This window comes from Cimex lectularius, unplaced genomic scaffold (assembly GCF_000648675.2).
Source record: "Cimex lectularius strain Harlan isolate CLEC.00 unplaced genomic scaffold, Clec_2.1 scaffold74, whole genome shotgun sequence".
NCBI classification, from domain to species: domain Eukaryota; kingdom Metazoa; phylum Arthropoda; class Insecta; order Hemiptera; family Cimicidae; genus Cimex; species Cimex lectularius.
Genome location: NW_019392795.1, coordinates 1,723,084 through 1,749,273, shown reverse-complemented (window position 1 = coordinate 1,749,273; position 26,190 = coordinate 1,723,084). Strand labels below are relative to the sequence as shown.

The 26,190-nt window shown below is 34.1% G+C and overlaps 1 protein-coding gene across 1 annotated transcript in view; it reads right to left on the bottom strand.

Annotated features, from left to right (window-relative positions):
* Positions 1 to 21,749, bottom strand: part of LOC106667619 (homeobox protein B-H1-like) — a 49,873-nt gene extending 28,124 nt beyond the window's left edge. Inside the window, exon 1 of the mRNA XM_014395681.2 lies at positions 21,375 to 21,749. Coding sequence (XP_014251167.1) covers positions 21,375 to 21,600 — 226 coding nt within the window. The 5' untranslated portion in view covers positions 21,601 to 21,749. The remainder of the gene's footprint in view (positions 1 to 21,374) is intronic.
* Positions 21,750 to 26,190: the final 4,441 nt, after the last annotated feature.

The following is a 26,190-nucleotide window of genomic DNA, read 5'->3' as shown; positions in this document are numbered from 1 at the left end:
TATAGTATGTCTTATGTGTTATGTGTCTATATGTTTTGTCTGTGTGCATGTATTTATTAGCGTGAATGGCGAGGGGTGAGGGTGAATATAACGTCATCATCGCCCCTCGAACGATGAAAGCGGGTGAGTGTGTGTTCGGGGTCGATGGCGGAATATTTATAAAAGTACCCCATCGACCCCAATCTAGTTTAGTTTAAGTGTAGGTCGGTGGAGGAATATCAAGTACTCCACCGACCAAACGGAATGAGTGTACTGTATGGATGTATTTATGTGTATGAATGTATTTATTTGTATGAACGTGTATAGAATATAGACTTAGTGGGGGGTGAAATGACCTAGATGTCGGAAGCCCCGGAAAAAAAAAGAAAAAAAAAAAAAAGAGCCGACTAAGAAACAATAAGTGAGGTTATCATGGTTCTTGTATTTAAAATGCAGGCGTATGCAGTCATGTCAGAAAGCCGATTGAAGTAGTTCATCTTAGAACTGATTGAAATGTAAGTCAGTTTTATTGTCTAAGAGCGAGCAGGTCCCGTGGGATCGGCCCCTCTGTTGTGGCCTATTGAGTTAGGCCCACCCCCGCCGAGTGGTTCCCCCAGGATTCCTCCTACGCTTTATTCAATACGTCTCTTTTCTTTCAAATCAAATCCAGAACCTCCTCCAGTAAGTCGGGAAACGTATACTTCTCGATTCCTTTATTCAAGACTCAAATCGTCCTCTTTCCTCCTCGGAAGCGCGGGGCGGCGTTCCTACGTTTTCCCCGGCTCTCCCTAAAAGCCCCCTAAATCGATTTGAGCCCGATACTCCCCCGCTCACGAGCGATACATTTGAGAGAATTTGCTTTCCTACGTCTCTCCAACCGCCCTCCCTTCAACAGACGAAAAACCCCTCTTTGTCGCACTTATTGTACTCTCACAAAAGCCGTTTTTGCCCGAGGAAAATAGTGGACAAACCCCATGACAGCCGGCCTCTTTTAGCTAGGAAAAGGAAAAACCTTGACGGGTAAAACATATCTTTAAACCAGTTAGAGAAAGACAATAAAACCAGGGTTAAAAGATCAATTTTACTTTTAAAAGAAATTATAAAACTTAGGGACACATACACCTTAAAATCATAAAGGAAAACGCGAAAATTCGCCTGTTCAACCATTTATCCATAATTTCATTTCATCATTTCTATTCCTCAGTTGAAATTAAAAAAGCCTTAATTGATAGCTGAATCTCAACAACACAAGAAATATGTAAATTCGGTGGCCCTTGTGAGTTTTAAAAAATTCAAGCAATAATAAAAAATAATAATCTACTAGTTCATAATGGCAATATGATATTTGACGTGATGGGTGGGACAAGTTGTCCATGAGCCTCAAACATTTTACGTGACGGCTGATTTATCAATTTATATATGCATGTGTTTATTTAATTATGACATTCGACTGATTTTTGTTGAAAAAGCAAATTCTTTCTCTCCTCCCACTCTCTCCCTCGCTCTCTCTCTCTCTCTCTCTCTCTCTCTATGTATCTATCTATCTATCTATGTCTCTCTATCTTATTTATCTATATTTCTAACTATCAATCTATTTTATCTCTCTCTTTCTCCTTCTCTCTCTCTCTCTCTCTCTNTGATATATATATATCTGTCTGTACGTTTCTCGCTCTATTTATTTTTCAATCTTTGTCCAACACCTTTTTCCAAGTTTCTTTTCTACCTCTTGTTTTACCACTCTTACCTTCTCTCCCTTCTCTCCCTCTCTCTCTCTATTTCTCTATCTATCTATATGTCTATCTGTCTATCAATCTATTTATCTATCTATCTGTCTATATATCAATCTAACTATCTATCTAGCTAATCTATCTATATATCAAACTATGTATCTATCTACCTATCTATCTGTCTATCTTATCTATCTATATGTCTAACTATCAATCTATTTAGCTATCTATCTATCTATCTATTTTAACTATTTATCTATCTATACGTCTACTAGTTCATTACGTATACTGACTTTTTCTGTAGAAAACTAATTTTTTTTACGCTTTTTCACCCTCTTCTCTCTCTCTACCTATCTATATGTCTATATACGTTTTCATATGTATCCAACATAATATATCTAACTAACTATCTATCTAGATAACTATCTACCGATCTACCTAACTCTTTATCTGTCTATCTTATCTATCTATATGTCTAACTGTCAATCTATTTTATCTATCTATTTTAACCATTTATCTATCTATACGTATACAAGCTTATTACATATACTGATTTTTTCTGTAGAAAACGAATTTTTTCTAAGCACTTTCATCCTCTTCTCTCTCTCTACCTATCTATATGTCTATATACGTTTTCATATGTATCCAACATAATATATCTAACTAACTAAATAATCTATCTATATATCTAACTAACTTTCTATCTAGATAACTATCTATCTATGTACCTAACTCTTTATCTGTCTATCTTATCTATCTATTTGTCTAACTATCAATCTATTTTATCTATCTATCTATCTATTTTAACTATTTATCTATTCGTCTACAAGTTTATTACTTATACTGATTTTTTCTGTAGAAAACGAATTTTTTCTACGCTCTTTCATCCTCTTCTCTCTCTCTTTATCTATCTATCCATACCTTTTCATATGTATCCAACTCTTTTTTGTAATGTTTTCTTAAGAAAACTATTCTTCTTCGCTCGCTCCTCTCCCACTTCCTTCTTTCTTTCTTCTCTAACTATCCAGTTATCTTCAGTCAGTATGGCTTGTCTACCGACTTATATGAATCTATCTGATCATGTATGTGTATAACTATCTATTTATTTTGGTATTTCATTTGTCGAGAAAACCAATTCTTCCACCCCTTCTCCCTCTCGTTCTTTATCACTCTCTCTCTCTCTCTCTCTTCTTATCTTTCTATCTCTACCTATTTCTCTTCCTTTCCCAATTCGCAAAGCTGGCTCCATTAATTAATTTTAATCCCTCCTGGACCAATACCTCCTACAAACAGAGACAACCCTAATCCCAATAAATTTTCTATAAATTCTTATTGTTGCTACTGTTATTTCTACTTTTTATATTTTGTATTATGTGATCCAGTTCAACTTATTTCTCTTTATGTTAACGTCAAACTTTCATCAATTCAAGTGACCTTAGGAGGATAAGGAAAAAGAGGAAGGATTCTTAGGAGATTCTAATCTCAGAACAAAGTACTCTGTCTCTCTCTCTCTCTCTTTCTCTCTCTCTCTCTTTCTTTCTCTCTCTCTTTCTTTCTCTCTCTCTCTCTTTCTTTCTCTCTCTCTTTCTCTCTCTCTCTCTTTCTTTCTCTCTCTCTTTCTCTCTCTCTCTCTCTCTCTCTCTCTTTCTTTCTCTCTCTCTCTTTCTTTCTCTCTCTCTCTTTCTTTCTCTCTCTCTCTTTCTTTCTCTCTCTCTCTTTCTTTCTTTCTCTCTCTCTCTCTCTTTCTTTCTCTCTCTCTCTCTCTTTCTTTCTCTCTATGTATCTATTTATCTTTTTCCTCCGTTTAACCTTGGTGTGTAAAGGCTTTGTTAAGTTATTTGTCGCCAAGCATTTTCAACAAATTAACACTTTCTTCGGGCAATGAGTTGTAAAATGCGGTCACACATGGGAGAAAACTTACATTCGTTATTTAACCTTTTAAAAAATAGACAAGGATATCTGTATTCAAAAATTTCTCGAGGATTAACTGCAATCCAATCCAAACAAGGCTAATATTCAATAGACACGATACAGGTACCAAAAATATCGACCGAATATTGTAGATATATCTTTCTTTTGTTTTTATTTGTCTTCTGACGATATTTTTATAAATGAAGATAATTTAAGAGAAAGAATTGAAAATATGGGTTTGAAATGGTATTAAGATTTGCTTCGGGAACCGCGGTAGTCGAGTGGTTAGCATGAGAGACTCTCACGCCGCGGTCGTGGGTTCGATTCCCACCGTCGCCTCTGGCCCTTTTTTCACAATAATCCCCCCAAATTTGAACACACATATACGAATTGTTACATGGCTAATATGCATAGTTCATAACGCCAAAAAAAAGTTTGTTTTTTCGGAAACAGTCAGTCAGCAGCATCCATGGTCGTCCTGATCCTTGTACATAATTTGTTCATGTTTTTTTTATTTTAAAAGTACTCATGTATAGGGTACCATAATTGGAATAAGAGAAAAGTAAGTAGTATGTTATAACATCGTTTAAGCAAACTAACGTGGCAAATAAAGCGTGTAAAAGTTACCAAACCATTTCAGATAAGAGATATGAAATGGGTGAATGGGAAAATTCATAAGATTAGGAAACGTGATTTGTTAATAATCCAATTAGAGGACTTTGCGCCAATTTATGTAAAAAAAATATTAAGTGGGTTCTCAGGGCTTAATATTCTCGAGCTGGCTGGTGAAAGTAGAATCGTTTATCTATCGGCGATCTTTTAATTTTGCAGGAGCAAACGGCTTGATGGCATCTTTTCCAGATGGTTATCTGACGTAGGGACGAGGATTCATTAACCGCCGAGTTAAAACGGGAAAGTACTGCGTTTAGCGTTCGGGGACAATGACGGCAGTCAACGGGCTATTTCGACGGGCGATGGGAAGGAAACGAGCTTGCATATCCGCTTTTCCCTTAGTATCGGGTCGGACAGTCTTTTTTTTTTTTTTAACAACCGAGTGTTTTTATTGTACTCAGTTTTTAATTATTTTCTTCTGCCTTAGTGCCAGAGTGCGTCCCGTTTTCTTCTATATCAAGCGTCAAAATGCACTAGGTTGTTTAAAGCAAGCAATCCTGATTTTTTCAAATTTTATAAAGTTCTCTTATCCTAGAAACTTTCCAATGGATAGTAAAACACAAGTTCTGCTCACAAGTTAACAATTTATGATTTTATTTCATTTTTAAGTCCCCACCAAATCTCCTTATTACGTCCCGAACCTTAACCTACACACCGTCCCCCAAATTCCTCAGAGAACTCATCTCATTACACAAAATTCCTTAAGTAACCCACTTGTCAGCAGTTATGCTCCCAACATAATCTCCCCAACCCGCCTTCTAAAACGACAGTGGCCGAGGGACCTACTTAATAACAATTTGGTTTGGTCATCATCGATTTACCTTTCCCAGTCATCACTCCATTTTAATTTTTGATATTATATATGTATGTATATGTGTAAGTGTATACTTACACGTGATTTTTTTTCCCTGTTCATTTGGTTAAACAACATAATATACATTAAATTCACTAGTTTTCGTGGTCTGCTTGACCAATTAATATCTTTCAATTAATTAAAGTTTTTAGTTGGGATAAAAAAGTCAGTGTCACGAGCGGGATTCGAACCCACGACCTTCGGCTAGGTTCAAAAACGTGGAGTTAAGATGGGTTTAGAGATAGTTAGTTTTGTGTATTTTGACTTGGATCATCAAACCTTTATATTTATTTAAAAGTTATGAGAAGTTCACTAGTTTTCGTGGTCCGCTGGTCCAAATAATGTCTTTCAATTAATTAATCTGTATTTAAGGTATTGGTTGAGATAAAAAAGTCAGTGTCACGAGCGGGATTCGAACTCACGACCTTCGCTAAATACGCCGTTGCTCTACCACTTGAGCTATCGTGAGGTGGAGATGGGAAGACCTTTTGAATTTTCCCGGATGAGATGGGAAATTAGTGTCCGAGTGGATCAAGGTCACGATAGCTCAAGTGGTAGTGGAGCGGCGTATCTAGCCGAAGGTCATGGGTTCGAATCCCGCTTGTGACACTGACTTTTTTATTTCAACTAAAAACCTTAATTACTTAAATAATATATATTATTTGTTGTATCTACAGATGCAGGTCGCACACACACACGAAAAAAAATGGCGTCTAAAAAAAGTAAAAATACAAAGAGCGATGAAGAGAGAAACTTAGTTAGATAGACAGAGAGAATAGATAGAAATATAGAGAGAAACAGAAAGAGAGCCAGACAGACAAATTGAAAGAGGAGAAAGAGACAGAAGAGAGAAAATCAGTAAAAGATTTCTAATGATTATGTTTTCTCAGTGTATATTTTTTTAGAAAAAGAAAGACACAGAGATAAAGTAGAAAGAGAGGTGGGTAATGAAAGAAAAGAGAGAGTTAATGCAAAGAAAGAGAAAAACAGGTAAAATATGAAAAGTAAATAGATATACAATGTCTTACAATTAACGAGAACAAGTGAGAAAAAATAGACAAAAGGTTGAGATGGATAGGTTGATAGATAGATAGAAACAAAGATCCATGTAGATAGGAAGAGTGAGTACGAGAGAGAGAGAGTGAGAGAGAGAAACAGATAGATTTAGAAATAATTGTATAGTTAGAAAGATAAATGAATAAACTGGTAGATACAGTAAATGGGTAAGTAAAGTAAGGTGTGAGAAAGAAAGAAAGAAAGAAAGGGAGAGAGAGAGAGAGAGAGAGAGAGAGAGAGAGAGAGAGAGAGAGAGAGAGAGAGAGAGTCGGAGGGAGATAGATAAATATATAGACACATAGATAGATAGATATAGAGAGAGAATGTTATTACATTTGATTTTCTTATCTTAAATATTTATTTTTTTATGTACTTTTTTTAACCATCCAAAATATGATGGATGAATCGGAAATAATAAACATAAGCATAGTTTCCTCCTTAACTTAGTGAAATTGTTTTACAAACCCGTCCCTCCGCTTTTTGTAAAGTATCGGCCGGGCGACGAAGGGCGGCGCTTACATCCCCGGTGCTTGATAAGCCGTGTAATTAAATCTGTTTTAAGTCATGCGATCGCCGTATTAGTGGACGGCGCGACACCACGCCACAGGCTCATTACACGCTTAACAATATTTTACAACATTTACATTACACCGACTTTACAAATCAAGTACGGTGGCCGTTGTGAAAAAGAATTTACGCTACACCAACGAAGATTCTGGTCGCATGACATAAATCACGAATTTTTGATAACTCATACGAATTTATTTATCGAAATCAATATCAAAAAATAAATAAATCAATTGTTGACCATTATTTGTAATAGTTTTATCGGTTCTTCTCTCCGATAGACATGACTAAGCCTGAATGTAATAAAAATATTATATTTATTATTATTATTTATAATTATTTTATTAATAATTTGTTTATTGCGATATTATCTTATGATTATGGTTCATTAAACAAAACTTATTTTTATATCAAAGTGAGTTCAACGCGAAAGAAAGCATGGTGCAATCATAATTTAATTTTCCATCTTACATGATTTTTATATATTTATATTAATTTTGTAAATTGTATAAAACAGTTTACCGTGAAAGCCTTTTTTAAAAATTTATTTACAAAATTGTTTAATTAAAACAATTTAACGTGTGTCTGCTAAGCGGAGTGAAGTACTAAAAAAAGTCATAAAACGCAATAAAAATAAAAAACCTAGGCTTATTTTCTGTAAAGTATAATTAGACGATGTAGGTTGATTTTTTTTTTTTTAATTTCATCAGTTCTATTTGAGCGTTTATTGTGGAAATTGTCCATCAAATTGGAAATTTTAAATTTAACGGTATAGTAGAGTTAAAGTACTCTTACAGTTTTCATGAGGAAATCAAACAATAAAACGTAAATGTTTAATCAAAGGGGATGACACAAAAGGGACAGGAAACGCACCCTTCGCCGGCCATATGGGCGCGGGCGGTGGTGCAAAGAAAAAAAAAAAAAAAAAAAGAGAAAGAGAGAGATCCCGACCGATTGCGAACGCTTCAATTAAAGGGTGACTTGCACCTCCTAAGCGGATTTACGGAGGGCTACCTATTCGATTAATCATAACAATCATTTATTTTCCCCCGGTGCCCTATGAATGCCACTCGAGCCGGAATTAAAAACTGGGCCCGTTGGTGAACCCCTTTCGACCGTGCGAATCGGCTCATGGATTTTTTACACCCTGTTTACAAAAAATCATTTATTCTAAAAATATCTGTTAAAAGGTGTTTCCCTTATAAGCTGAGATCAACTGGGCCGATGAAACATAATAACCTAAGTGAAGTATGTTCCTTTGGTTTTCGAAATATTTGATCAAATGTCTCATTCTACTAATTTTTATTAGTTCACCAGTTTTCGTGGTCCGCTTGATCAATTAATATCTTTCAATTAATTAAGGTTTTCAGTCGAGGAAAAAATGGCAAAAAGGAGGGAAAATTCAAAAGGTGGGGTTGAGATAGGAAGTTAGTGTCCGAGTGGATCGAGGTCACGATAGCTCAAGTGGTAGAACAGCGGCGTACCAAGGCGAAGATCGTGGGTTCGAATCCCGGTCGTGACACTGACTTTTTTATCTCAACTAAAAACCTTAATTAATTGAAAGCTTGTTATTTTTTGGTAGATCGATTTTATTACAACTTCGAACAATCTGGTCCGCACCTTCTCGCTATATTTATCAGACGCAGGCCATATTCAAACAGGTCCAGAGTGACCAAATCAATACGCGAACATTTTCTAAACGTTTAAAGCAAAATCAGTTAATTAGTAGAAATGATGAATGATGAAGTGAGTGCGGTGTTCTATCCTTTTTAAAAAGGATTCAGTTAATTAATTTTCTAGTTTGATTGTAAAAAAGCTTACTGAACCTGATCAAACATTAAACGATCAAAAGTCCTAATTGACCATTCAGTTCAAACAATCCTGCCGCTTTTTCGATAGTCGCATATATATATATAGNAATTTCTTATAAATTCTATAGGTTATTCTATATTTCAAACTGTGAAAATAAGACATAAGAATTTTTTTTTGTTTGTCATCATTTGGATCTAGCTAATCTCGTCATATTTGTTTGCAGGACGTTTGAGAAAGGAAAAATGTACAAATTTTTCGCTATCAGGGAGAAAAAGAATCTCTTGCTAGCGTTAAATCGTGCTTTTTTTAAAAATAATATTATGTAGCCTAATTTTGACGTTTCGAAATAAAGCATAAACCCATCTAAAACTTCAAACGATGAGAAGATCTCACCGACCATTAAATTTAGACAAACCCTACGTTTTTTAAATTGGGACAGTCGCGAATATATAAAATTTCCTATAAATTCCATGGATCATTTTACATTTTAAAATGTACAAATACACAATTTTAACAAACGTACAATTTTGTCGTATCCCAACATTTTGATTCACCTAATATCGCCATATTTATCGGTCAAATATATGATGAAGGGGAAATATTCTTGATGAAGAAGGGAGAAAAGTTTCTCTGAATCGCCTTAAATCGCCGTTTTTCTAATAAAATTAAATTTTACAACTAATTTTTTTAAACGCGTAAACTAATCTAAAAATTCAAAAGTTCTCATCGACCAATCAATTCAAACAATCCTGCCACCTTTTGGATAGGGATAGTCGCAAATATATAAAATTTCCTATAAATTCCATAGATCATTTTGTATTTTAAAATGTACAAATACACAATTTAAAAAAAACATACAATCTTGTCGTATCCCAACATTTTGATTTAAGTAATATCATCATATTTATCGGTATATGACAAAGCGAAAATAAATATTCTTGATGATGACGGGAGAAAAGTTTCCCTGAATCGCCTTAAATTGCCGTTTTCCTAATAAATTAAGATTTTACAACTAATTTTTTTAAAACGCGTCAACTAATCTAAAATTCAAAAGTTCTCATCGACCAATCAATTCAAACAATCCTGCCACCTTTTGGATAGGGATAGTCGCAAATATCTTAAATTTCAGATAAATTCCATAAATCATACATTTCAAAATGTATGTAATTAAGCATTAAGAAAAAAATACCTTGGCCGTTTCGTATCAATGTGAAATCTCGTATTTGCCGGCCGGAATTTGATGAAGACAAAATGACAAAATAAATCACCTTAAATCTCTATTTACCATTAATAATAGTTTTTTTAGTTTCATTTTGTTCAAACAAAAAATCATCTGAAAAAACTAGCCAAACATCAAACGATCAGAAGTTTCACCGACGATTCGATCCAGAAATTTTCTCTGCTTTTTGAATTGTGACAGAACCAAATATATACATGTCCTTTAAATTCCATAGACTATTTAATATTTTAAAATGTACAAGTACGCAATAACAAAAACAAATTGAATTTTGTTTTCAGACTGTTTTGATCCGCCTTATCTCGCCGTCATTAGTGGAGTGATGTTTGAAGAAGGCGAAATGTCAAAGTATCCAGGTTAATCAAGTAAAAGTATCTCTAAACCGCCTTATATTTCTGAATTTTGTAATAATATTAATTTTTCTAATCTAATTAAAGAAAAAAGTACATAAAATTATATGAAAATTGGACAACCATCAAACTATCAAAAGTTCTCACTGACCATTCAATTTAAACAATCTTGACTCTTTTTGGATAGGAATAGTCGCAATAGATTATTTTATATATAAATGTACAAATATCCACTAAAGCAAAAATAGTTTGATCGTTTCGTATCAATTTTATCAGCCTAATTTAGTCATACTTGTCGGCCAGACGTTTGACGATGGGAAAATGTCAAAATATCCGGAATGATCAAAGGAGAAAATCATCTCTGAATTGCCTTAAATTCTATTTTTCCAATATTATTTTTTCTGGTTTTATTTGGTGTGAATCACACATAAAGTTATCTGAAAACTGGCCAGACATTTCCTGTGCTTTTGGAATTGAGGCAGATCCAGAAAGGCAAAACGTTCAAATTTCCATGGTGACCAAGAAAAAAATGTCTGAATCGCCTGATATTTTGGTTTTTCTAATAATGTCAGCTTTCGTTTCTTTTTTTAAAAATATAACGCATAAATTTATCTGAAAAATCCCCAAACTCTCAGAGGTTCACTACGCCTATTCAAAGCAGACAATCCCCTCCTCTTAAAATAAAATTCCCCTTGAATTCTAAAAAAAAATATATTTTGGTCATTTACGATCGTTCTTATCCGCCTAATCTAGTCATATTTCTCGGCGAGATGTTTGATGAAGCCAAAATGTCCAAATCAAGTAATAAAAGTATCTCTGGATCGCCTTAAACCTATGTTTTCTATTAATATTAGTTTTGCAAATTTGGTTAAAGAAAAGTAAAAACATAACTTATCTAAAAACTGGCCAAATATCAAAGTTCTTATTGACCTTTCAATTCAGACAATCTTGCCGCTTTTTGGATTGAGACGGACCCAGATATTTGAAATTTTATATTTCAAAGTGCGCAAAATCTCACAGCTTGTAAATATTTTTTAAATTTTCGACAGATGTCTTTGAGCTTTGATGTTCATCAGGTCCGCCTAGTCTCGGCTGTTGTTCGCCGCGTCAAGGACCTTCCATTTATGAAGTAGAAGGACGCCGTGTAATGGCCCGTGAACAGAAATTAACTCCTAATTTATTTTCCCGTTTAAAATTAAAATCAAAAGGAAAGACGTTTAAGAAAGGAGAAAAAATTGCGCATTTTTGCGTATTTTGACTTGGATCATCAAACTTTTACATTTATTTAAAAGTTATGAGAAGTTCAATAGTTTTCGTGGTCCACTTGACCAAATAATTTTTTTCAATTAATTAATCTGTATTTAAGGTATTGATTGAGATAAAAAAGTCAGTGTCACGAGCGGGATTCGAACCCACGACCTTCGCCTAAATACGCCGCTGCTCTACCACTTGAGCTATTGTGACTTCAATCCACTCGGACACTTCCCATCTCAACCTCATGATAAGCTCAGGTGGTAGAGCAGCGGCGTATTTAGCCGAAGGTCGTGGGTTCGAATCCCGCTTGTGACACTGACTTTTTTTATCTCAACCAATACCTAAAATGCAGATTAATTAATTGAAAGTTATGAGAAGTTTACTTTTTCTATTTTCATTTGGATTGATATTAAACTACTGATGATTTTCAATGATGATGAATTTTGGAGATTTTCTGGCCATCCAGGGTTTTGTAGGAAGAATGCGTGGAATTTCTGATTTATTAATTAACTTATTAACTCCTTGCTTTAACACAATAAAACCTTTAATAGCGGAGAGTTTTCCAAGTGTTTTAAGATGAGAAAAAGCTTATAACACAAAGCAAAAAAAAAAATTGCTAATCATTGCATGATCATAAGTTAATGTGAATCCCGTTACTCGAGATTTTACGAGACGTTTAGGCTTAATTAATTAAAGTGAGAAAATTCGAAATCAGCGGATTTTTTTCCATTTAATTCTATATGTTTTTTTCTTCATTGGATGAGAACGTCATAAAAGTCCGGCGTTTTTAATTGCTATGCTTTCCGCCGTTTCGGCAGGTTTTATGATCCGTCCTGGATAAGCAAGTAGCGCCTTGCGGTTTTCGGCCCGTTTCAAAATCCACTTTGATATTGAAGTTAATTAATACTCTTATTAATTTTATTTCTATATTGTTTTATAACAATAAAAAAACATATTTTTTGAGAAATTCAGGCTTTTTTACGTTATATGTTTCTTTTTAATATGTAATTAACGCGCACGCTAGTAAAGATTACAAAGGAATCTTATTAGATGATCATATATTCATGATTTTTTTTTAATAAGATAATCTGATCATGAATTATAATCGAAAAAACTGCCACAACTGACGAACCGTTTCTTTAAAGTCCACCGTCTTATTTCGCAAAATGGCCACTGGAGAGAATAAAAGTCCGCTCTTTTGACGGAATGAACGATTCGGTGGAAGATTAACCGGGTAAAGTTGTACGGCGGGACTTGATTTTTATCGCTGGACACGAAATGCGATCGGTTTAACGGCCGGCCGTCGTGACAGAATGAAAAGAGCCATTTACGCTTTATCGCACGATCATGTCGACGACAATGAAAATCCTCTGACAATGCTTGCGCCTAAAAATAATCCTAATCGGTTTTTAATTTGAAAAAAAAAAAAGATTAAACAGAAAATAAATAGGAAAATCTGTTGTGTACGTTTCTTATTCTCGCCATTTTCAGTTTTCAATGATGATTTGGGCTAAAATCCACCGAAACGCTGACAGACCAAAAACTGAAAAGTTGACAAAGAGTCAAGATAATCCGAACTGATTAAGGCCGAGCCGTGTTCGGATCAACCGAATAACTGCAAAAATGTAAGCTGGAAACACTAGTACACAAGATAATATAAACAAATTTATTGAAAAATAATCTGAAAGTTTGGAAAAATTATGAAAAGCACTGATCACAGTTTAAGTCGTTCCTGATCATTTTATACTGTATGTACTCGCTGTTTTGTCCTATTGTGTACGTTTCTTATTCTCGCCATCTTCAGTTTTCAATGATAATTTGCGTTAAAGCCCACCGAAACGCGTCTGACAGACGAAAAACTGAAAAATTCGCAAAGGTCCGCAGGCAAAAGGATCATCACAGCCCACACCTAAGAATTTTAGTATGAAAATCGTCCGTAGTGTTTAAAGTAGGAAAAGTCATAATTACTGACCATTTAAAATTAACTAGAATATATAAAAAATATGTTTTCCGACTGAAAATTTTGATTCTTGAAAAACATGGACTGTTTAGCAGAACTTCAATATATTTGCTGTTTACAATTTTTTTATCTAAAGAAAATACTTAAACAAGTTTTAAGATAATTAATTAAGGTTTTTAGTTGAGATAAAAAAGTCAGTGTCACGAGCGGGATTCGAATCTTTTACTGATTTTCTCTCTTCTCTCTCTTTCAATTTGTCTGTCTGGCTCTTTTTCTTTTTCTCCCTATATTTCTATCTATTCTCTCTGTCAATCTAAGTCTTTATCTCTTTTTGTATTTTTACTTTTTTCAAAGACGCAATTTTTTTTTTGTGCGAAATTTGTACCTGCATCTGTAGATACAACAAATAATATATATTATTCAATTATTTGAGGTATTTAGTTGAGATAAAAAGTCGGTGTCACGAGTGAGATTCGAACCCACGACCTTCGGCTTGATACGCCGCTACTCTACCACTTGAGCTATCGTGACTTCGATCCAATCGGACACCAACTTCCCATCTCTGCCCGATCTTTTGAATTTTCCCTCCTTGGTGTCCGAGTGGATCGAAGTCACGATAGCTCAAGTGGTAGAGTAGCGGCGTATCTAGCCGAAGGTCGTGGGTTCGAATCTCACACGTGACACCGACTTTTTTATCTCAACTAAAAACCTTAATTAATTGAAAGATATTAACTGATTAAGCGGACCACGAAAACTAGTGAATTTCAAGATAATATTAACTGTGTAGTGGTTAGTGACCGTTAATCGATAATTATTCAGAAAACGTGAGATGCGGTCTGGTGTGATGTAGGTGGCACAATTACACAGAAGACAAACACTTTGAGCCCTGAAGATGATCTCAATAAAGATCGAAACGTTGCCACGATAAAGAAAATGTTTTTCTGAAACCTACATCACACCAAACCGCATCTCACGATTTCTGAATAATAATATTAAATTTTAAAATTTAGAGACCAACGAGGACATTTTTTCCCTTTGACACAACATTTATTTATTTGATTGTTTTATGTACAATCGTATGTTAATTCTGAACCCTTAAAATTATGAAATGAATCACGTTTGAAAGATTGCAAAAAGAAAAAATATCCTACGTGATAAATCCAGGGATTTTCGATCCTCGAAGCATGGCAATCTTTTGAAAACATTTCCCCTGAATTATATCATAAAATAATTAATTATCAGTGTAATTATTCAGTATTTATGTAACCGAACTAAAACGAACGGTTGGCTGATGGACGTTTTCATTTCCTATTCATCTGCAATTCATCGAGTCGTCCTGCTGATATAATCTCACTGTTCAGACGATACGGTGAAAGGTGGCCGGTGTTTCCGCGTGTACTCGCTTTGCAATCCCCCCCCCCACACACGGTTAGATTAATTAATTCGAGCTTTAAATTTACTGGATAAATTGCTTTGATGTTAAAAGTTTAAAATAGATGGGAACGAAGACAAATTTAATGGACGAAATGATTCCATATAAAATATTTTTTATATATAATTTTTTTTTACTTTATATTTGACACGATTTTCTCCTTATTTGTTTAACCTGGAACTAGCTTATTATATAACATAACTATAATTAGTTGCCTACTCACTTGTTATGTGAAATGAACTAATTAACCGTAATAGTCGCCAAAGGAAAATATTCAGTTGGAAAATACACAGCTCAAGAAATTTCAAAAAAATATCTAAAAAACAAGAATGTATCACCCGGGTTAATCAGATCCCCCACATGGGCGGGGAATTTTTCAATATTTTTGAGCAAGTCAAGAAAACAAAGATTATAGGATTTTTCGAGACTAATCCTTTGTTGAATGACTCCAATTAATTTATCTTTCAATTGTTTCAATTTCAATTGTTTCAAACAGGGTAAATATTTTATTTTAGGCATTGAAGATTTTTTTTGTTCTTATAAAGCAATTAGCGCGAAGTCTATGATGTTTAGGATAACGAATGTTTTTTGAGCTCTAAAGAAATGAGAGGGCGCATAAATTTTGATTAATTTTTCCACGTGGCGAAGAATAAACGTAGTACAGACATATTAACATTTCAAAAATCACTAAAAATTTGTGCATGTTTTCTTTGGAATTCCTTATCTACAACATATTATTAGGAAGAAAAATTTTCAGAAGTTTAAGTCCAAATTGTATAATTATTTATTTAATACACCGTTTAACCAAGATCTACCTTTATAATTTAACATAGTTTCGTTTCATTTTGCTTAAAAATGATTTGTATACTTTAAATCTGATTTTTTTTGTCAACTTGTAAAGTAATTTGTTTCATTTGGTTCACCATTCAACAATTATGGTATGTTATTTTGTTCCTAGGGGATGTTTCCTAGAGCATACGAATAAACCATAAACAATAAACATTTAACCTTATAAATAGTTTCAATTGCCCTCAGGAGGTGGATCAAAAATCCTGACGAAATTATTTTGACGATCGGAAATCGTGAGATGCGGTCTGGTGTAAGTTTCAGAAAAACATTTTCTTTATCGTGCCAACGTTTCGATCTTTATTGAGATCTTCTTCAGAGCTCACAGTGTTTGTTTTCTGCGCCATTCTTGCGTGTCGTGTTGAGAGTGTCCACGACAAATTACGCAGAAAAGAAACACTTTGAGCCCTGAAGATGATCTCAATAAAGATCGAAACGTTGGCACGATAAAGAAAATGTTTTTCTGAAACCTACATCGCACCAGACCGCATTTCACTATTTCCGAATAATCATCGACTAACGGTCACTAATCACCACACATTATTTTGACTGTTTTGGTTTTCTTTAAAATTATAATCTTGACATTTTTACTGTTAAATTATAACAATAAAGGCTGACAAATATATCCGGATAGTTTACAATTTTGTTTTATCTGATTTTTTAAAAATTATAATGTAAGGGTGTTTGTCAGGGATCAGTCATACGGCCCTTGTTAATCTTTACTATTGTTAATCTATTTTTATGGTAAAAAAACAAAACTTCTGGTTGTCAAATTTAAAAATAATCTGTGTAATTTATTGATTAACCATCAATTAATTTACCACATTATATTGTTTGTTTAAAAAAAAAATTAAGGTTGAATTTTTTTTCTTTTGTTTTGTCTAATCACAGATACCTTGTGTGGTTTTTTTATTGTTTTATTCTTAAATTGTTGTTTCATTCTTCCGTGATACGTATCACTTCCGTATTTTCAATTTGTCTAACTCGAAGTTATCTCGTTCTGACTATTGAATTGATGAACAATTAGTTTCATAATTTTAATTGGCAACAAGCGATTATTTTTTTTATTATTATTTTTTTTCCACTTCCGCCAGTGTAAAATAATCAAACACGACTGTACTGTGGTAGTTAATTAAACGGGCGTGTTTTGTACACAGTACACAATGCCCGAGATAATTAACAATTGAATTAATTTTCTTTCGTTTGTTGCGATTAGGTTTGATTTACGAAATTATTTTCTAATTAGACCTCTAATTGGAATATCCTTTCACTCAGGACGGTCAATAGGTACTGTACCGGTTAAAAAAACCTTATTATTGAAATATTAGGATTTTTTTATATAAATTTGAATGATGTTAGATTTCAAGTTTGTCGAATATTAATTTTTAAAGATCAATTACAGTTTAACGAAGCCTTGAACTTTATAGTTTTAATTTAACGTTTCAACGTACAAAAATAGCTCTTCCATTAAAAATGTCCTTTCAACCGTCGAATAATTAATTGTCCTTGTACTTTAATACCCACGAAGGTGGATAATTTCTTTCAAAATCGAAATAATAAGTTATTAAAACTGATGTAGCAATTTTGAAATATGACGAGACAGAAATGAATCTTTCCATTAGTTCATGGATTTAAGTCCATATCTGTCAAAACAGCAAGATGCCTTTGGCCGAGTTTCAGGTGGAAAAGTACCCCGACAGTCCTTTCAGCCAACCTGACAAACTTCATTCGATTTCGATACGTTAATTATATACTGATTAGATGAAATGGCAGTTTTTAAATGCCAGCGGGCGGAATGCTTCGCTAGACGATGGATGTTTAAGGATTCAGACAAATTTTGAACAATTTATTTTGACTCTGTTGATCTTGAAAATAACAAAAACTCCCATGAAAATTATTATTTGGAAATCCTGAGATGCGGTCTGGTGTGATGTATTTCAGAAAAACATTTTTTTTACCGTGCCAACGTTTCAACCTTTATTGAGATCATCTTCAGGGCCTGGGATTTACAAACATTGTTTAAATTTAACAAATACATCTAGGTTGTGCAAAAAAGTGAATTTATTCAGTGCAAAAAATATTTTTATATCAATCTACTTTTGATATAAAAAATACTTTGATTGAATATAATAAATATTTATAATAAAAATTCACTTTTTTCCACATCCTACATGTATTGGTTAAATTTAAACAATGTTGGTAAATCCCAGGCCCTGAAGATGATCTCAATAAAGATCGAAACGTTGGCACAATAAAGAAAGTGTTTTTTCTGAAACCTATATCACACCAGACCGCATCTCACGATTTCCGAAATATGTTTTATATTAAATGGCAACTATTTCTGCACAGGATTAAATCTGACCTCGTGAAATTCTGAACTTTATAAATATTTATTCAGAAATCGTGAAATGCGGTCTGGTGTGATGTAGGTTTCAGAAAAACATTTTCTTTATCGCGCCAACGTTTCGAACTTTATGGAGATCATCTTCAGGGCCTGGTATTTACAAACATTGTTTAAATTTAACCAATACATGTAGAATGTGGAAAAATGTGAATTTATACAACGCAAAAAATATTTTTTACATTCAATCAACGTACACAGAAAACAAACACTTTGAGTGAGTAGAAATACTTTGATTGAATGCAAAAAATATTTTTTGTATTATATAAATTCACATTTTTCCACATCCTACATGTATTGGTTAAATTTAAACAATGTTGGGAAATCCCAGGCCCTGAAGATGATCTCAATAAAGATCGAAACGTTGGCACGATAAAGAAAGTGTTTTTTCTGAAACCTACATCACACCAGACCGCATCTCACGATTTCCGAATAATCATCGACTAACGGTCACTAATCACCACACATTTCCAATGAAAAATTTAAACATTAATTTATTTTTTAAAAAAAGAAGTGGTTAGTGCATCTGTTTTATATTTGTCACGCTCGAGGGGGTTCGAATCCCGGCCGATCTAAGGATTTTTAATTGAAAATATTTAAAAAAAAATGCTTTGATTGTTCGTCTGCGAAACACAAAGTGCAATTAAACTGTAAGACAGGGAATGTACTTTAAAGCTATAAACATTCCGTACATTCCGGAAATGAATAATTCGTTGGATATTTAAAAATAACAGATTTGATGCCGGTAACACTACGGTTTAAGAATCTCGCATGGCCGTTGGTCCGTCTCGTCTCGCTTTACGGTCATGGCTACACACAACACGGCTCTACTTCCGCTTTTACAAATTTTTTTACGTATTTTTGATTTTCAATTAATATTTTGTAATGGCAAATATTTCCTCAGATCTTCATTAAATGTTTAAGTCGGACAATTCGCTCAAAAATTAAACGTTTTACGTACTGATTTTTTTTATATCTTGGTGAATTCGGTCCGTTTTGTATCGCTACTTTCTAGTTTCTAGTGACTTGACCCTTTGCTGGTACATTTTACTGACAGTTTGTAAATTATTATAATTCATATTTTAGACTTTTCAGCGGTATTTTTGTTTAGTTTTGCTCTAGCAGTCTAAAGGTTCAAAAAAGGCCTGAAAATATGCCCCAAAAAATCAAATTATAAACAATTATATAAGGCAATTATGTATTTTTATCAAGTTAAACGGTTCGAATAATGAAATACTGATTTTAATGTAGATCAGATGAACAGTTCATTGTCGGCAGAGGAAAAAAATTGAGAAGTGAATTTGAAGAATCAACAAAGCTTACAAACACAGGTAATAAGGACGCAGGAAAACGCTGGAGAATATTTGAAAAAAAAAGTGCTTTCGTGGACTTTACGCGACCGTGTTGACATATGGATTCAAATTTGAGTTTCTCCAGATGTGATTTTCACATGGTGGATTCGGTCCGCTTAGTCTCGCGATTTTTTTCTAAAGTAAACTGGCAATGACGTGTACACATTTTACACTTTTAACGGGAAATTTTTTGATGATTTGACGTTATGTTATTATCCATGCAATTAACATCAGAAATACTGCTTTGTATACAGATTACAAATTAAATTTTGGATATTTTAACATGGCGGACTTTGTTTCTTGGACATATCAAGATTGTATTGACTGATTCAAAACCCCTCGATTATAAAGTTGCTTGTAGAAATAACTCACTGGAATATAAGGTTTAAAATTCTACTGGTATTATTTTCACATGAAGGATTCGGTCCGCCTAGTCTCGCTATTTTCTCATTGCACACACGACAGTTAATATCAGATATACAAACGCTTTTTCCTGGCAGACAACAAATTATACTATTTGGAAAATTTTGTTTCAGGGGCTTTACGACTGTGACTAATAGATTCAAACCAATAAGATTATTAAGTCGAGAATTTAGAGATAAAATTTTAACACGGAGGAAGGAATTGGTCCGCTTTGTCTCGTCGCCATACCCGGCAATTAACTAGATTTTTTACCGACAGGTTACAAATTGTGCAGATTTTTGGTATTTTACATGGTGGACTTTAAGAGATTGACTGATAGATTCCAAACCGATTGGTTTTCAGGTTTGCGAATATCATTTTTAAGCACGGAGGATTACAGGGAGGATTTGGTCCGCAGTGTCTCGCTATTTTACTCGTCGTTAAACACGACAATTAACAATGATTAAAATATTTATTCAAATAATAAAAGAAAATATCGATTTTTATTGACAGGTTGCGAATAAAATTATATAGATTTTTATTATATCAACTTGGTACTTTAGTCTCTTGGACTTTACGCGACTTTATTGACTGATACATTTCAAACCAATCAATTAGATTAGGTCTAGTTGGACAATGGATATAATTTTTACTCGTCGTATTGGTCCGCTTTGTCTCGCGATTTTCTAGTGGGTACACAAGACAATTAACTACAGATATGAGGATTTTTAATGACAGAATACATAAAAAGTAAACGGATTTTTGGATATTTTAACTTGGTGGACTTATGCGACTGATCGTCTTGGTCCGCTTTGTCTCGCGATTTTCTACTTGGTATACAAGGCAATTAACTACAGATTTGACGATTTTTAATGACAGATTACATAAAAATTAAACCGATTTTTGGATATTTTAATTTGGTGGACTTATGCGACTATTAAGGTTTACGAATCCACGGATATAATTTTAACATTGGTCCGCTTAGTCTCGCGGCTGTTCGTGACAAGTCGGATAAAATACTGTCTTTTACTGATTGGTTACAAATTTTATTTTTTGTTTTTGATGTTTTAACGTTAATTTTGTCGCTTGGACCTTCTGCGACGGAATTGACTGAGATAACGACACACTCGATTAATGTACGGATCTAGAAATATAATTTTCACACGGTCCGCTTTGTCTCGAGATTTTCTCGTCGCTTGATATGTCCATTAAGAAAAAATATTACGATCGCTTTTCACTGACATTTTTTATTTGGCGATTCGTGAATGTTTCGCGATTGTATTGAATGAAAGATTTTAGTCGCTCCGGTATAAAAGTTGATTTTTTCTTTCTGAAGACTTTTTCTCAGAATTGAAATTGGTCGATAAGGTGCCGATTGCGACGTAGATGTCATAGTCGGTCCCATGTAACGTCGATAGGTCCATCATCCCGGAAATTCAATATTAATTGGAATTAGGCTCACCGTATGCGGAGTATGCAGCAGGAGGGGAATTACAAATAGAATGGTTTGCGGGGGTTAAAAATGGGATCACAACACTGAACACTAATAAACACCAGACTCACCGTTGGATCCTAGGGACGATGAATCAGCGGGTATGCCCGCGGAGTCGGTCCCGCTCTCGTGTCCGTCAGACTCCGGATCCTGTCTGCAGTGAAGGGAGAGATCCCTGGGTCTGTCGGGGCTCGGCGAAGGCTTGGGCGGCCCCCCGAGGATGTCGGTGATCATGAATCTGGACCGAGCTGCGAGGTGGTGAGGCATGACGCCCGCTGTCATGTCGTGTATCGTCATGGGAGAATCCCTCTCCCAAGCCCGTTTCTCAGTCACCGCGGCCAAAAGCTCCACTATCGGCGAAACGCTGATCCCACGGTGCGGCGAGTCGTTCACTCTCGACGGTCTCGAAGGGCACTGAGCCGCCGTTGGGACGGAGACGGACTCGGCCCGGCGGACCCCACTCGCACCGGGCCCCGCCCCACGCCCAATCCTCGCCGGCCGCCCTCCTCCGATTCAATTGATCAACACACGTAACTGGCCGAACTGAATCGTGGCTCCGCCCGTTTTCGCTTCTCTTCCAGGCCCCTCAGCCCCTCTCCGGCTAATCAACGGTTAACTCTGATTTCCCTCTCAATACGTTTACCTGCTTTTTAACTTCTCTTACCTCCTAATTTGTTTACTCACACTTCTTCTCGTTTAACATTAGAACAACCACTATTTCCCACCATATTTCCTACCTATTTCAATCTCCCACTTGACCATTTATTTGACGCTTGACCAACATTTTGCACCTCAACATACATGGATTCCGCACTAATGCTTTTTACACATATTGTTCATATCTTTATAAATATTTACCAACATATCTTTACTATTATCTATATTTTAAATACTACTATCTTTTATTACTAGTATACGTTGTTGAGCTGCGACCGTTTTGATATCACAAATTTATTGAGGATGAGGAGCGCAGTAACAAAGAAGGAATATTGTAACTTTTCTTACATCCTAATTTCTTTACCAACACTTTTTCTCGATTAATATTAGAACAACCACTATTTCCCACCATATTTCAATCTCCGAAATCTCCCAGTGGACAATTTATTACAGTCTGGACCGACATTTTACACCTCAACATACATGGATTCTGTGCTAACTTTTTTCACATATTGTTCGTATTTTTGTAAATATTTACCATCATATCTTTACTATTATTTATATATTAAATTCTCCTATCTAGTATGACGAAGGTNTTTTTTTCTTCAATAAATAATGTATATCGTTGTGTTTTTATCCGGAGAACCATCTATCAATTGATATAGCACTTGAGTAAAAAAAAAAAAAAAAAAAAAAAAACCACATTCAGTTTATCGCGATTACTTTAATATGTTCACAATGTAACTGAACTAATAAAGGTTTTTTGAGTTTTCCCTCCTTTTTGCCATTTTTCAAATGTCGTGTAATCGGATTGGATTCCCGTCGTATGTTATTACAGTTCTCAATTTATTAGTCTGGACCGACATTTTACACCTCAACGTACATGCATACAGTACTAATTTTTTCCGCAAATTATTTATATTTTGTAAATATTTACCATTATATATTTAGTATTATCTATATAATAAATTTTCCTATCTAGTATTACTAGTATTACGAAGGTATGCTGAATGGTCTGACCGTCTGGATATCACAAATTTGTTGGTGATGAGGAGTGCAGTCACAAAGAAAGAATATTGTCACTTTTCTTACCTCCTAATTTCTTTATGAACACTTCTTCTCGTTTAATATTATAACAACCACTATTTCCCACCATATTTCCTACTTATTTTTAATTTTATAAATAATTTTATTAAAGTTGTTAATTACTGTTAACTATTGTTTTTAGTTCTTTTAGATATTTATTTAGAAATCGTGAGATGCGGTCTGGTGTGATGTAGGTTTCAGAAAAACATTTTCTTTATCGTACCAACGTTTCGATCTTTATTGAGNTATTTCCTACCTATTTCAATCTCCCAGTTGACCATTTATTTGACGCTTGAACAACATTTTGTACCTCAATATACATGGATTCCGCACTAATGCTTTTTACACATATTGTTCATATTTTTATAAATATTTACCAACATATCTTTACTATTGTCTATATTTTAAATACTACTATCTTTTATTACTAGTATTACGATGGCAAGTTGAACGGTCCGACCATCTGGATGTCACATATTTGTTGGTGATAAGGGCTGTGGTCACAAAGAAGGAATATTGTAACTTTTCTTACCTCCAAATTTGTTTACTCACACTTCTTCTTTTTAATAGTGGAACATCTAATATTTCCCACCATATTTCCTACCTGTTTCAATCTCCCACTTGACCATTTATTTGACCCTTGACCAACATTTTGCACCTCAACATACACGGATTCCTCACTAATGCTTTTTACACATATTGTTCATATTTTTATAAATATTTACCAACATATCTTTACTATTATCTATATTTTAAATACTACTATCTTTTATGACTAGTATATATTACGTTGTTAAGCTGCGACCGTTTGGATATCACAAATTTATTGAGGATGAGGAGTGCAATATCAAAGAAGGAATATTGTAACTTTCTTACATCATAATTTCTTTACCAACAATTCTTCTCGTTTAATATTAAAACAACCACTATTTCCCACCATATTTCAATCTCCGAAATCTCCCAGTTGACAATTTATTACAGTCTGGACCGACATTTTACACCTCAACATACATGGATTCTGTTCTAATTTTTTTCATATATTGTTCTTATTTTTGTAAATATTTACCATCATAACTTTAGTATTATCTATATATTAAATTCCCCTGTCAAGTATGACGAAGGTATGTTATTACAATTAATTAACGATTTAAGTTGAGATAAAAAAGTCAATGGCACGGGCGGGATTCGAACCCACGATCTTCGGCTAGATAAGCCGCTGCTCTACCACTTCAGCTATCGTGACCTCGATCCACCCGGACACTAACTTCCCATCTCAACCCACCTTTTTGCCATTTTTCTCCTAAATTCTCCTATCTAGTATTACTAGTATTACGAAGGTATGCTGTATGGTCGGACCGTCTGGATATCACAAATTTGTTGGTGATGAGAAGCAGTCACAAAGAAGGAATATTGTAATTTTTCTTACCTCCTCATTTCTTTACGAACACTTCTTCTCGTTTGACATTAGAACAACCACCATTTCCCACCATATTTCAATCTTCGAAATCTCCCAGTTGACAATTTATTACAGTCTGGACCGACATTTTACACCTCAATATACATGGATTCTGTTCTAATATTTTTCACATAATTATTTATATTTTTGTAAATATTTACCATCTTATCTCTACTATTATCTATATATTAAATTCTCCTATCTAGTATTGCTAGTATTACGAAGGTATGCTGAATGGTTGGACCGTCTGGATATCAGAAATTTGTTGGAGATGAGGAGTGCAGTCACAAAGAAGGAATATTGTAATTTTTCTTTTTTGACATTAGAACAACCACTATTTCCCATCATATTTCCGACCTATTTCAATCTCCCAGTTGACCATTTATTTGACGCTTGAACAACATTTTGCACCTCAACATACGCGGATTCTGTGCTAATTTTTTCACATATTGTTCGTATTTTTGTAAATATTTACCATCATATCTTTACTATTATCTATATTTTAAATACTACTATCTTTTATTACTAGTATATATTACGTTGTTAAGCTGCGACCGTTTGGATATCACAAATTTATTGAGGATGAGGAGTGCAGTAACAAAGAAGGAATATTGTAACTTTTCTTAATCCTAATTTCTTTACCAACACGTTTTCCCGTTTAATATTAGAACAACCACTATTTCCCACCATATTTCCGACGTATTTCAATCTCCCATTTGACCATTTATTTGACGCTTGAACAACATTTTGCACCTCAACATACGCGGATTCTGTGCTATTGGGTTGTCCGGAAAATAATGCAGGATTTTAAGTTTTCATTAAAAAAAATCTATATAAAATATTCTGTTTACGTTTACAGGATTACTCATTTGTANTTGGCACGATAAAGAAAATGTTTTTCTGAAACCTACATCACACCAGACCGCATCTCACGATTTCTAAATAAATATCGATTAACGGTCACTAATCACCACACATTTTTTTAGATGTTTAAAAATGTTTTATTGGTATCAAATTTATGTATGACATGTAACGTAGGCCTGAGGAAGACAGTAAAATAGATCGAAAGTTACCGAGACATTACAAGCTTATGATTGTAAAATAAAAACAATTAAATAAATTATCTTAAAAATTTTTATTAATTAAAATACCCTCCATCACTCTAAAAAATACACTATTCCCAACATGATGGCAATTCTTATCCCCCTGGATAAAATTTCGAGTCTTTATGATTAACAAATTCTCTAAACGCATTTTTCAACGACTTTTTTTCAATCAATTTTTTATGTTGTAAAACGTTGTCCAGGTGTCTGAAAAAAATGGTAGTCGGTTGGGGAGAGGTCTGTAGGGAGGGTGTGGCAGAATCTCCAAGATCCAACAGTTTTTATGTTGTAACATGAATATGAATTTCAGACAATATGGGACCGAGTGTTTTCCTGAAACAGAATCTTTTTTTTTTTTTTTTTTTTTTTTTTTTTTTTTTTTTTTTTTTTTTTTTTTTTTTTTTTTTGTATCGCCAAGATTCAAGAAGCTGGATGAATCAGCCCACCAAGTCACCATAAACTTTTTTTAACGAGTTGGGTTTTTTCGATATTGTGATGCCGGTTCTCCTTTGACGAGCCACAGTCAGAACGTCTGCTGTCAACGTGAAGAATAATTTTCATCACAAGTAACAATTCTATCCAGAT